The 12,238-nt window shown below is 40.5% G+C and overlaps 1 protein-coding gene across 13 annotated transcripts in view; it reads right to left on the bottom strand.

Moving 5' to 3' along the window:
- Positions 1 to 12,238, bottom strand: part of RTEL1 (regulator of telomere elongation helicase 1) — a 53,027-nt gene that overhangs the window by 19,899 nt on the left and 20,890 nt on the right. For all 13 annotated transcript variants that reach the window (XR_005932094.1, XR_005932093.1, XR_005932095.1 and 10 more), the window contains exons 19-26: positions 8,729 to 8,769; positions 7,549 to 7,634; positions 6,694 to 6,771; positions 5,876 to 5,953; positions 3,772 to 3,915; positions 2,849 to 2,964; positions 1,900 to 2,023; positions 601 to 754 (exon numbers count right to left, since the gene is read on the bottom strand). Coding sequence is in view for 10 of the 13 variants with exons in the window: in XM_041122548.1 (XP_040978482.1) it covers positions 601 to 754; positions 1,900 to 2,023; positions 2,849 to 2,964; positions 3,772 to 3,915; positions 5,876 to 5,953; positions 6,694 to 6,771; positions 7,549 to 7,634; positions 8,729 to 8,769 (821 nt within the window). In the remaining 3 variants the exon portion in view is untranslated. The remainder of the gene's footprint in view (positions 1 to 600; positions 755 to 1,899; positions 2,024 to 2,848; positions 2,965 to 3,771; positions 3,916 to 5,875; positions 5,954 to 6,693; positions 6,772 to 7,548; positions 7,635 to 8,728; positions 8,770 to 12,238) is intronic.

Genomic DNA, 12,238 nt, shown 5'->3' with positions numbered 1-12,238 from the left:
CAGATTGGCTTAGATCTAATGTGAAATCACCCACACACTCAGTCATAACTGTTTTGGAACCACAGTTTTAAACACAACTTCATTGTTCTGTTCCAAAACAGCAAGCAATCTAGAATGGAACATTCTGAAATAATATCTGACATGAGAAATACTTTATTCTTTGGCATTAGCTAACCACAAATTTTAAAATGCTGTTTTGTTCCAAGGTCAATGCTGTCTTTCTATTTTCTTAGTCAGACTACTGTGTAAGAGTCATTTATACAACAGGATGGAAGAAGGACATATGAAAGTCAGTGCTACTCAGAAACAGACTTTCAGTTCTTACTTTTTAAGCTACCTATGATATTCCACCAAACGCCTCCTGTTCTGCAGGACACTTTCAGGCCCCATCTGCCTCTTTGCTCTGTAGTTGCAACAGGCTCCCCCATTTTCTACTGCTGAGCTATGTCCCTTCTGATCAGACTTTTACATTGGTCTTTGAGCTCTCCTTGCTTTCTCTCCCATTCCAGTTTCTAGTCTCTTCCTCCTCCTTTTTTGGTTCAGCTTTAAAAAAAAAAAAAAAAAAAAAAAAAAAATTTATCTGCAAGAACCCAAACCTACCTTTTCTTTTCCTCTTCAAACTGGGAACATGGTCATCCAAGTTTTTTGCTTTTTTCAGGGAGAGGATCTGCTCAGATGAAGTAGATGGCACCGTATCGCTTTCACTTAGGGAACCAGCAGAGCCAGAAGGGCATTGTGGCAGTGGTGGGGGCATCTGCAAGCAGTTTACAAAATGTTAGTAGACAAAAGCTACTCTTCCACTCCACTTCCTTTGCAACCAAAAATCTCAGCAACAACCCAAAGACATCTCCTTTTTCCCAAATAACCCCTGAGGCAAGATTGTTAACGCATTCTGGCTTTATGTGCTTTTGAAAAAAGGACCCAATAACTAGGAAGTGAAACAGACAGATGAAATGTAGAAAGCAGGCTTAGCATTGACCTGTTTAACAAAAAAAAGGCCATGACCCCGCTAAAGAACAATTGCTTCCTAACACTATCCCTGCAACATAGCTCATTCTGGCAAAGCACATTGGGTTGTGATTCTTATTCACCATGAAACTCTCATTTATGATCAGAAAAGATCATCAAGTCATCCACTATCATCCATCTGTAACTTAATATTTTGAACAACTTGTATTTGGCTAAAGCATCTTCCAGGAAGTCAGCCAAGTTGGCATGTGAAATTGTGTTTATTTTAATCTTAATCTCTATTTTGGGGACAAAGAACTCCTCATGCTGGCTTCCAGCCCATTTCTTGTTACGACTTTCTCCAGTCAATTAGAAGTCTTTTTACAATATTACTATTTAAATCAAGGAACTACTACTGAGAAAGAGCTGCTTAATGCTAAAAAAGAAGCCATATTAGTACAGATGACCCACTGATGAACTGTAATAACTGATGGGTTTGTCTCACACTTTATACCGGTCAGCTTCGATTTAAATTTAAGGGTTTGACTGATTGTTCCACACATATACCCTCTCCCTGAGGGTGAGGTAGAAAGCTTTTTGCTTCTGACATTAGTTCCAGTATTTGCACACCATCCAATGAAAGCTGTGTTTATTTAGGAGGAACCAGAAGAGGAAGTTATTTTTGTGACCTAACCTAATGAGTCGCCCAGCATGACAACACATCCTCTCCCAGCTCGCTCTTCAAGAAAGACGAGGTGTATCTCCTTTCCTGTAAAGCTGCCAATGTGTGGAAGTGACAAGTGACTGCGTCGCATCTCTCACCTGGCTTAGTATTTCCAGTTTCCAATACTATCAAGAAAATTTGTTGGTTGTTGGGGTTTTTTGGGGTTTTTTGTTTGGTTGGTTGGTTTTTGGGGTTTTTTTTTGTTTTTTTTTTTTAAAACCACTTACAATTTCTTGAGCAACACGAAAGAAGACAGAGACACTTCGGACTGCATGCCCAAAGTTGTCATAAACATTCACGTAAGGACGGACCCATGAAGGCAGCTTGCCTCTTACATCACTCATTGTGAACCTGTGTAGGATTGGAAAAGGAGAGAATTATTTGCCAGCTTGGCCTAAATGAATTAAACAAATGCTAGATCAGGGTCAAAAATGACAAGGGAGGAGCAGCAAGACAACAAATGACTGAAACAGTGCAGTAAATATAACGGGGTGATGTCTTCACTCAGGAGAAAAGGGCTTTGTTGATACCATGTACCATGCAATCAGCTAATTCCCATCTTTCATCAATAAAATCTTTAACTGTGCAACAGCAAGAGTAGTACTGAGCTGTGATGCGCTCACTGTCCCCAGTTGAGCCTCAGCATTGAAGGCTATCAATTAAACTCTTATTGCCTATTATATATGTATTATATTAATTAATGTTATATTACCAGATATTAATGCAATATTAACATATTATATTAATTTAGATTATATTTTTTCAGTAATACAATCTTTCCTCATTTTCACCCCCCTCCTCTCAAAAAATTGCAGTGCTTGTGACTGCCTTCTCAAATGAGAGATGGAGAAAATGCAAACCCATAAGTTATTATCACATAATTTCCAGTAGCATTACAAACATGAATTCAGCAAATTAGCTTATTTTGCATTAATACTATTAATCTCTTTCTGCAGCTCCCAGACAGTACGTTCTGGGAGCAGAAGATAACAATCTAGTTACTTTCTTAAAGTAGTGCAGTATTTATATAACCTGTTATATAAAATAATTTAATTACTTATGAACTGTAGCTTTCCCCAAACAGTAATATCAGCACATTTATATACAAAATACCATTACCCGTGTTGGGATATAAAGATGTTGATGTATGTTTATGTTTTAGAACCAAGGTTTTACCTGTGGTCACACAGGAAGATAGCACCATAGTCTTGGCGATGTCTGATGACCCTGCCGATCGCCTGATTAACAGCCCGGGAAGCTTGCTGACTGTACCACTCACGTCCAGATAAATACTGTAATAGGTGGGAGGAACAATCAACATTACTTACCAGGTAAAATGTAATCACCGTGCCGTACAGTCACTATTTCTTTCTAAAGAAATAAATTAAAAAAAATGTATCCAACAAGATCTACTGACAAATCTCTAAAAGCCTAGGAAAACCAAATATAGGTTGACTCAAATGTCACACCTGACTTATGGTGCACAGAAAACTCAAGTAGTAATACCCAACTTTAGGAGCTATTTAGTGTATGATGCACTGACAGCTTTGGTAGTACAATAGACTCACCACATTATTTAAGACCTAACAGCTATCCTGCAGAACAATAAACTGAATTTATAATGCCATTCATTCTCATGCCTGAAGCAGCAGAAAAAAAAAACCAACACAAAGCAAAACAAAACCCAAAAACCCAAAACCAAACAACACCTGCCCCTCCAAACCACCAAAACAAAAATCCCCAAACCAGCCAGCACAGGCAATTCTTCCTGCCCATCCTCTCTCTGGATGAAATAATTCCCTTAGAAAGACAGATGGATAATGCCTACAAAGATTTTGACTGAAACTTTAATTATACCATTTTTTGAGCCTATATTTGATTGAGGCCATGTCACCAGAGACAGAATTTGGAACCCTTACCATTATTAAAAGGAAAAGGTCACTGTATTTGTGACAAAATCCCAAGGTTGTTTGACTTTTTCATATTCATGGTCCCATGAGGCTGGAAGGGTAACAAAAGCCAAAATCCACAGAGACAAGAGAGAGAAACAATAACACAAACCTGAAAACAGCCAACAGTGAAAAGTTGTCCAGCATTACCTGTGCACCTGCACCACTTCTTCTCATTTCATCCAGGAACTGCATCTTTAAAATTACTCTGGGCTCCATACGAGGAGGAAATGGAAGCCCAGTAATGATGACTCCTCGTCCATTTATGTCTGCAAAGTCCAAGCCTTCACTGGCCTGAAGAGATAGTTTTTTCCATCATCAACAGGATTCAAAGTGACAATTCAGAGCAATTCAGCAGTTAGGCCTTTTTTCGCCATTAAATTAAATCCCTAGCCAAGTGTAGTTTATGAATATGTAATGAACAATTTCAACTAGATTTGTTGCTTTTATTACCAGGACTTTAAACTTAGATTTTTCCTCTAGGAGGTCCTGGACAAAGCATTCCTCAGCCAATGCCATTAATGCATGTCTTATTCCTGGATAAGCAGAACATCTGTATTCAGAAGACATCTTAAAAGTCAGTCAATACCTCTGTTTAAACCTTCCATACCCTGAATTGTTAACAAGACGTGATAAGAACACAGCAAACCTTCTCTGACATTAAAAGTGAATAGAATCATTTCAAAGCAATAACGGAAAGCTATCAGGAATCTGCTCAGAATCATAGTGTCATATTCACCAGCTACACTGCTTACATCCACTCAAGTATTTGTCACTCATGCCCCCTGTACATGGTCATGTCCCATGCTGTGCTGGCAAATCACTTTGTGAAATGAACAAAATCAGAGTTGAACAGACTGAAAAATAATTGGGGTGGAGGGCTAAAAATAGTTGGTTTATTTTTCAGCTGAATCAATTCTTCAATCTCATTTACCATGCCACACAAGCGGCTGTGATGGAATATAACATCAGGGATGGATGGGTGCGTAGAATGACCAACTCTACTCTGCTTTTAGTGGCAGTGCTAGCTTAAGCTATCACAGCTTGCACTGTAATCCATCTGGAGCTAGCAGTCATATAGTTGTATTTATGCACATTTTATCTTGGGCACAAAGGAAATTCCGCAGGCTCCTAAGAACCTGAGAAGACCAACCTTAGAAAACCACCAAAACAAGCCTGCCCTTCACCCACCCAAAACAGGAAAGAAAATTCCCATGAACTTTTAAAGACACCCCAGGCCTAGATACAGCTAGCAAAAGAACTAGAGCAACTGGGACAGAATCTCCTCTTCATAAAAAAGACTGGTTTTTTAGGTTTCTTTCAGGGAACAGAGAACACAAAAAAGCTTGCTAGAACCTACTGCCAATGTAAAAGCTGAGCAATAACCTGGGAGGGAATCCTGAAGTGGTGGCTGAGAAGGGAGCTAGTTTTAGAGCTTTTGACAACATGACTCTCTTGGTTTATCTTCTCAAATATTTTTAATTTTGCAGTCATACTATTAAATCTGTGACTACAACAAACTAAACAGTCTATCCTTCAACTGCATGTTACTGCAGACCATAATCTCTCCACAGACTCTATTCCTCTTGGGGTAATACACTATTGTTGGAAGGGCAGGCATATTCAGCTGAGAGTCCCACCCAAAAAAGAGCTACATCTTTTCTTCACTGATCCAACAGCCACTTTGGAGACTGGGACTGAAGGTTCAAAAGAAGTTGAATCTTCTCTTGGTACGCAGTAAGCAGCAGCAAAAGTGATTTTATGATTTTGCAAATATTTACACTGATAATCATAAATCAATTTATCAGCACTGGAAAATGTAAATGAAAGGCCATCAAATGTGTCCAGAGGACCTGAAGTTAATGTAAATTTTTTAAAGGTAAGCAATAGTTTTGGTTTTCAGCAGTGGTGTTCTAACATGCTTGATTACAAATGTTTCTTTTAGCTCTCCTCCAAAACAGTTGTTCTCATCTAATGGGTTGAGTTTTCAGTGAGCAGCTACCAGGAAATATAAGTATGATGCTCATCCCCTTTAAAGAACTCAAAGATGTATCCCTTTAATAAAAACAGGATTAAGGCATATGTAAACCTGACATAATTCTGAAAAGACTTTAGGGCATCCTACTTCTTGTGGGTTTTTTTTCCACATATAATTACAGCCAGATAACAGAAATGTACTGAAATCCAGAATGATGTTTTTTCCAATCAACTATATAACCTGATCTCAGATGAAACAAATTCTCAGTTACATTACCTTTCCCCGACATACTGCCAAAAAAGCAGCTCCGTTGGACTTAGGACAGACAATTTTATCATAGTAGGCATCCATTACCTGAAAGATAAACTAGTTTAAGCAAGAACAGGAATGGTATTATTCTTTGCATTTACATAAGTAGAAAGCTTTACTAGCTAAATTTGACTTGTACACTAAGATCTAAAATGTGATTAATCTGGCTTAGTGTAATTTTCTTTACTTTTACTAACTGCAGATGTGAGAAGCAGTTTGCTTAGCAAAATCCTCACATTACTCTGAAATCGAGAATGCATCTGGGTAAGCACAAAAGTAATATCAGATACTTCTGATGAGAAGGTAAAACACGGACTGCCCTGTGTTTCTTCAGATCCTGGAGTAAAATAGGCAAACCAGGAAAGCAGTTCAAGGATATTATTTACTCTAAGAAGCAAACAGAGCAGTTATAAATAAACAAGATGACACTGCACAATTCCTTAACACCCAAAGCACGAGAAGCTGGGAGAAAATGTCCCACGGAACATTAAAAGATGCTGACTACTGAAGTGACAGCTTTCTACCATCTTGATTATGCAGTACCTATGTATGTTAGCCACTGCTACATCACTGTATTTCAAATGAAGACTGTACCCCACACAACCAGCCAAAAGAGTAAAGGAAGGATGCACAGAAGAACTACACTTCAAAGAAGCACTGAGAGTTTTAATTTCATCCTAGGATAAAATTGGGGTGTTTCACACCCAAACACATCTTAGAGAAGGTATTTAAACATAAAAAACAGTTTCTGAAAATGTTACAGGTGTGTAATGCAAATAATCAACCTCTGCAAAGCTTCCTTTGTTCCTGGGTTCCACAAACATTGGCTTCACTTCTTCTATTCTTTTAGCAAAATCATGCTCCTGTTAAACAGATAATGAACATATCAGAAATGGCCATGTGAAAGTAAGCACATACCAGAAGTGCCCACAAGAAAGGAAATGCTCAAGAGTGGTCACCACAGACTTCCCTAACACAGTCTGTTCCTCTCTTGCCAAACAGAGGAAGAGATGGAAGCAGAAACATACAATCCTAACAACACTAACAGCGATTCCTTGCAGTTGGTGCAACTCGGACATTATGCAGACAGGAGATCCATTTCTTTTCTTTCTGACTTGCAAGTTCCCAACATCCACCTCCCAGAGACCCACTCTGCAGTATGATACCTCTGTCCCAGCACTCACTTTTAAGGAGGAGGAGCATTTAAAACAGAACTGTGCTACCAAGTCTCATGAGGGACACTCAAGTCATGAGCATAGCAGTTACAAAAGTTACAGCTGCAACAGTTACAAATTAAAAATAAAGAGAAATGCTCATATCGGGGTTCCCCCCAAAGAGTTGGAACACTTAGACCAACTATAATTTGGAGGTTGAATAAAGAGAAGTCTGGTGAAATTAAATGAACTCTGAGATCAGATCAAATGAGGTATTAAGATTCTTTTGGGTTTGGTTTCTGCAACGCTGCATTTCAGAGTATTGTGATCAAAATAAAAGAAGCCTGACCTGGGTTTTTACTTCACAGATTTTATAATTTACTTATTAACAAAGAATTTTTAATGACCATGGTTAGATAGCATAACTACAAACTGTCTGAGGTGTGTAACTAAACCACCTAATAAAAGGCAGAGCAATTAACATACTCTCCAATATTCCAGGCTCTTATCCATGACAGGATATGACGGGAAGAACACCAACAGTCCATGTGGTACAACTCGCACAAGGTTACCTGCAATGAGATAGGCAAGCGCATAGCTGAGCATATTTTCATCCTGGGATGGAGTACACAGACAGCAGAGGAAAAATAACAGCATGGGTTGCTTCCAAAAATCTTTTCTACTTTCTTGACATGAACGTTCGTGTATTGAAAGTTGTTCCATTTTTTAAAATCATTTCAATAATCTTGTCGTCAAGGTATAAACTTTAATACAGATGCCTAACTAGCTTTCTAAAGCGTAGTTTTAAAAGGATAAAAGATATTATGAGCTACACCAAACACTATAGACAAGATACATCATCTGCCATATTTTCCCTTGTGACAGTAGGATCTATTTTTAGATAATTTTCTCCACTCTTTGAGCACTGCTGTCCAAACATTCAAAGCAATGGGTGAGGTACAAGATTGCTTTTGAGAATTTTCTGGTCAAATAGCATACACTTTACTGAAAAAAACATTAATCTGCTATTTTGTGAAAGCATTTTCTTAATTTCAGCTTTTAGGCCAAGCTGAACACCTCAGAGCACCCTCCTCCATTTCCTTCAAACATTTCTAGATGTAACAGATTCCTTTCAATCATATCTCAGCCAAGCTACACAAACGCTCTTCTTTTATTCTGTCATATGTTAAAATTTTGTAGTTCTAGTATATTTGTAAAACATTACCAAAACAATAAATGCTGACGTAAGGACGGGCTTGACATGGTGCCTTTAAAAATATCACAAAAAATTACATTGAATTCTTGTGATCTTTAATTGCTCTGCAAATGATGCTTGGCTGCATCATCTCTGTGCATTGATTTTCTAGTTTGCACCACTTTCTGACCATGTTTAGGAACCACATTTTTGACCCAAACACAAACACCTGACAATAAAAATGAACTCCTAACCCAGAAATATTAAACCAAGGACTCAAACTCATTTTTGTATGCATTACAGTAGCCAGCTGCCTGAGCAAACAGAAGCATACAAAAACAGACAGCATTTATGTATGCAACGCAATCATTTACCTTTCTCCATCTTGTCTTCTTTAGTATTTCTCCTTCTAGGAGATTTCTAAAAATCCTGTGCAACAACCCATTTCCGAAATTCGAACACTTCACTTACCAATCGTTTTCCCCAGAGAAGATAAATAATCCTCTGAAAACCTACAAAGAAGAAAAATCAAGTAACATCATTGTATCTCCTTTTCTATGTTTTTCATACATATTGACTTCCTTTGATATTCATCTAAGATAGCATATTCATACTCACAATTGCTCCCCTTCCTGTGGCAAGCACCCATACCAATGACACAAAATTAGTAATACCTTGACTACACATCACTATTAAATATTCTTATTATTAGCACTGAAGATGATCTAAGCTTCAATATTATCAAAACGTAACAAGTAGAAATAGGCAGCCGTATGAGTTTTATGATTAATACTAGCAATTTAATGGTGAAAGTTCTGCCAGAAAAGCCTGCAGATGCTGTCAAGCCCGACTAACATTACAACTATTTAAAATAACTACTGATGAATTAGGTGTGGTGAGGCTGTAGGGGCAAAAAGAGTGGATATGGTTACTATGGTTATTATTTACTTGTGGCATAAGCCAAGTAAATCACTTTTGCTTTGACTGAAAAAGTACTGCTCTACAACAAGCAGTATTTATGTTTCTTCCAGCCCTGACTGAAAAGTCACCTGTCTCCTCATGCCTCGGTTTCTTTCTTTTTATTGCCCTGTAATTTTGTATACTGTTTTCCCAGGAAACTTACATATGCAGGGAAAAAAAAGAACATATTTATTTTTATAAGACCTACAAATACCAGTATCACCACACAGACATTGTCAAAACGCAGCAAACACTATGAATTCCCTTCCTTCAAAAAAAAGATGTTCTATGCCTTAGGGAGGGGATCCCCAACCTTGCCCCTTTGAAAGACAGTATCTTCATGTGGCAGGTTGACCCTGGCTGAATGCCAGGCGCCCACCAAAGCCGTTCTATCACTCCTCCCTCCTCAGCTGGACAGGGGAGAGAAAATAAAACAAAGGGCTTGTGGGTTGAGATAAGGACAGGAGAGATCACTCACCAATTACCATCACAGGCAAAACAAACTCAACTTGGGGAAAATGAACTCAATTTATTACCAATCAACCAGAGTAGGGTAATGAGAAATAAAACCAAATCTCAGAACACCTTCCCTCCACCCCTCCCTTCTTCCCAGGCACAACTTCACTCCTGGATTCTCCACCTATTCCCCCAGCAGCGCAGGGCAACGGGGAATGGGGTTTACGGTCAGTTCATCACACGTTATTTCTGCCGCTTCATCCTCCTCAGGGGCAGGACTCATCACGCTCTTCCCCTGCTCCAGCGTGGGGTCCCTCCCACGGGAGACAGTCCTCCACGAACTTCTCCAACGTGGGTCCTTCCCATGGGCTGCAGTTCTTCATGAACTGCTCCAGCATGGGTCCCTTCCACAGCGTGCAGTCCTTCAGGAGCACACTGCTCCAGCGTGGGTCCCCCACGGGGTCACAAGTCCTGCCAGAAAACCTGCTCCGTGGGCTCCTCTCTCCACAGATCCGCAGGTCCTGCCAGGAGCCTGCTCCAGCGCGGGCTTCCCACGGGGTCACAGCCTCCTTCGGGCACCCACCTGCTCCGGCGTGGGGTCCTCTACAGGCTGCAGGTGGAGATCTGCTCCACCGTGGACCTCCATGGACTGCAGGGGGACAGCCTGCCTCACCATGGTCTTCCCCATGGGCTGCAGGGGAATCTCTGCTCCGGCGTCTGGAGCATCTCCTCCCTCTCCTTCTTCACTGACCTTGGTGTCTGCAGGGTTGTTTCTCTTACATGTTCTCACTCCTCTCTCTGGCTGCCGTTTCTGTCTGTCCCGGCAACATTTTTCCTTCTTAAAAATGTTATCACAGAGGTGTTACCACTATCGCTGATTGGCTCGGCCTTGGCCGGCGGCGGGTCCGTCTTAGAGCCGGCTGGTATTGGAAGCTTCCCCTGTGTCAGACAGAGCCAGCAGCTTCTTACAGAAGCCACCCCTGTAACCCCATCCCCTACTACCAAAAGCTTGCCACACAAAGCCAATACACTTCAACAAAATACTAAGCTTCTGAAAATGAAAAATACAGCCTGAGGGTTTTCCAGACTACTACTTCTCTGCACAAAACAATTACAATTGCTGAGTCCCTTTCCGGTGCTGTGGAACACCTGGCATTTTTCCCTTTTTTTTTCCCCCCAGTAAAAGCTCTCTGAGATCTTTTTTTTAATTTTTCTGTATTGCTGAAAAAGAGTAAGTCAGGCCTGCAGCAGGCTAAGTTACAGAATTCTCAGCCAGAGGTTTGTCTATAATGTTGAAATTGAAATAGATTTAAGAATGTGCCAACACAAAAATGTGTGCACTACAGGAAGAAAGTTAAATGGAAGAACATGTGTATCATACACAAGGAACTGATACTCATTTCAAAATACTACAGAAGGATTACATGCCTAAACACAGTACTCACACCAATGTGATGCCACCCTTCAGTAAGTTCAGAGAACTGGCAAGCACAGAACCTTCTGCCATGTGCAGCAAAGCATGAAACTGCCTTTTAAAATTATATGGAGAGATGCTAATGAGACTATCATATTGCACAACAGAAGTCAATATACAATGAAATTAAGTTTTGGCCTTCCATGCTGGCAGTATATTCTGCTGGGAGCAGAAGCTGCAGCAGAAGCACTGTCTACTCTGAAGAACAGAAAGACACAGGCAAAATGATGGAAGACCAGAGAAAAGCAAGAAAAATTGTGATGAAAAGCTTGACAAATACTTGGATAAATTTTCCTTAAGAATGCAACGCAGAGGTAAAGGAAAGGCTGGTCACGGTGACAAGCTTTATAAAAATAGTTGTTGCAAAGGCCAGTCATGTTTCAAATCAATTAAGCTTTCAGCAAAGAAATTTAGGATGGGGCTCCATGTCAGTGAGGGGAGACTGCTCTGTAAGGGACAGGGCAGTGGTACCTGAGCATGATATGAAAGCGTGCAGGGCAGGGGTCTTGCCAGCCAGGGCCCAGACCCACAGTAACAGAGCAAGGCAAGCAGGAAAGACTCACATGCAGTAGCCAGGCTCAATCACAAGTCCAGATCATCAGGCAAAGTCATGGTGATGGAGAAGGTCCAAGGTCAAGCCAGGAATTCAACTCGGTAAACCAGGAGCAGATCCAGTGACAGTAACGAGCGTCACAGTCCAGGGATGGTGAGGCAGGACCATAGTGACAGACAGGTCCGAGGTCAAACCGGGAAGTCAATCAGTAGGTCAGGGTCAGATCAACAGGGTCCATGGCCAGGTGTGGTTTTGATGGAGCTGGAGACAGATAGTTCTATAGCTTGGGCAGTGACTGAAGGCCTATGCCAGACCTTAAGTGGAGCTCCTGGGTGATGGTTGTGGGTGGAGGTCCCAGCTGAGGCTGGTCAGGGCCAACAAGGACTATTGGTGCACTCAGTGCCCTGACATTTGATCCCTTCTAGCCCTCCAGTTCTAAATTTTTAACAGTATTGGTTAGAGAGTGTTGTTATTCAGCAAAGTGTTTATCCAAGAAAAGAACTACAGAGACCACTTATTTCACTAGCACCGTCCTGTA

The sequence above is a fragment of the Aquila chrysaetos genome, chromosome 3 (assembly GCF_900496995.4).
Source record: "Aquila chrysaetos chrysaetos chromosome 3, bAquChr1.4, whole genome shotgun sequence".
Taxonomy (NCBI): Eukaryota; Metazoa; Chordata; class Aves; order Accipitriformes; family Accipitridae; genus Aquila; species Aquila chrysaetos.
The sequence above is the reverse complement of the archived record's forward strand: the minus strand, read 5'-3'. Positions and strand labels throughout refer to the sequence as shown.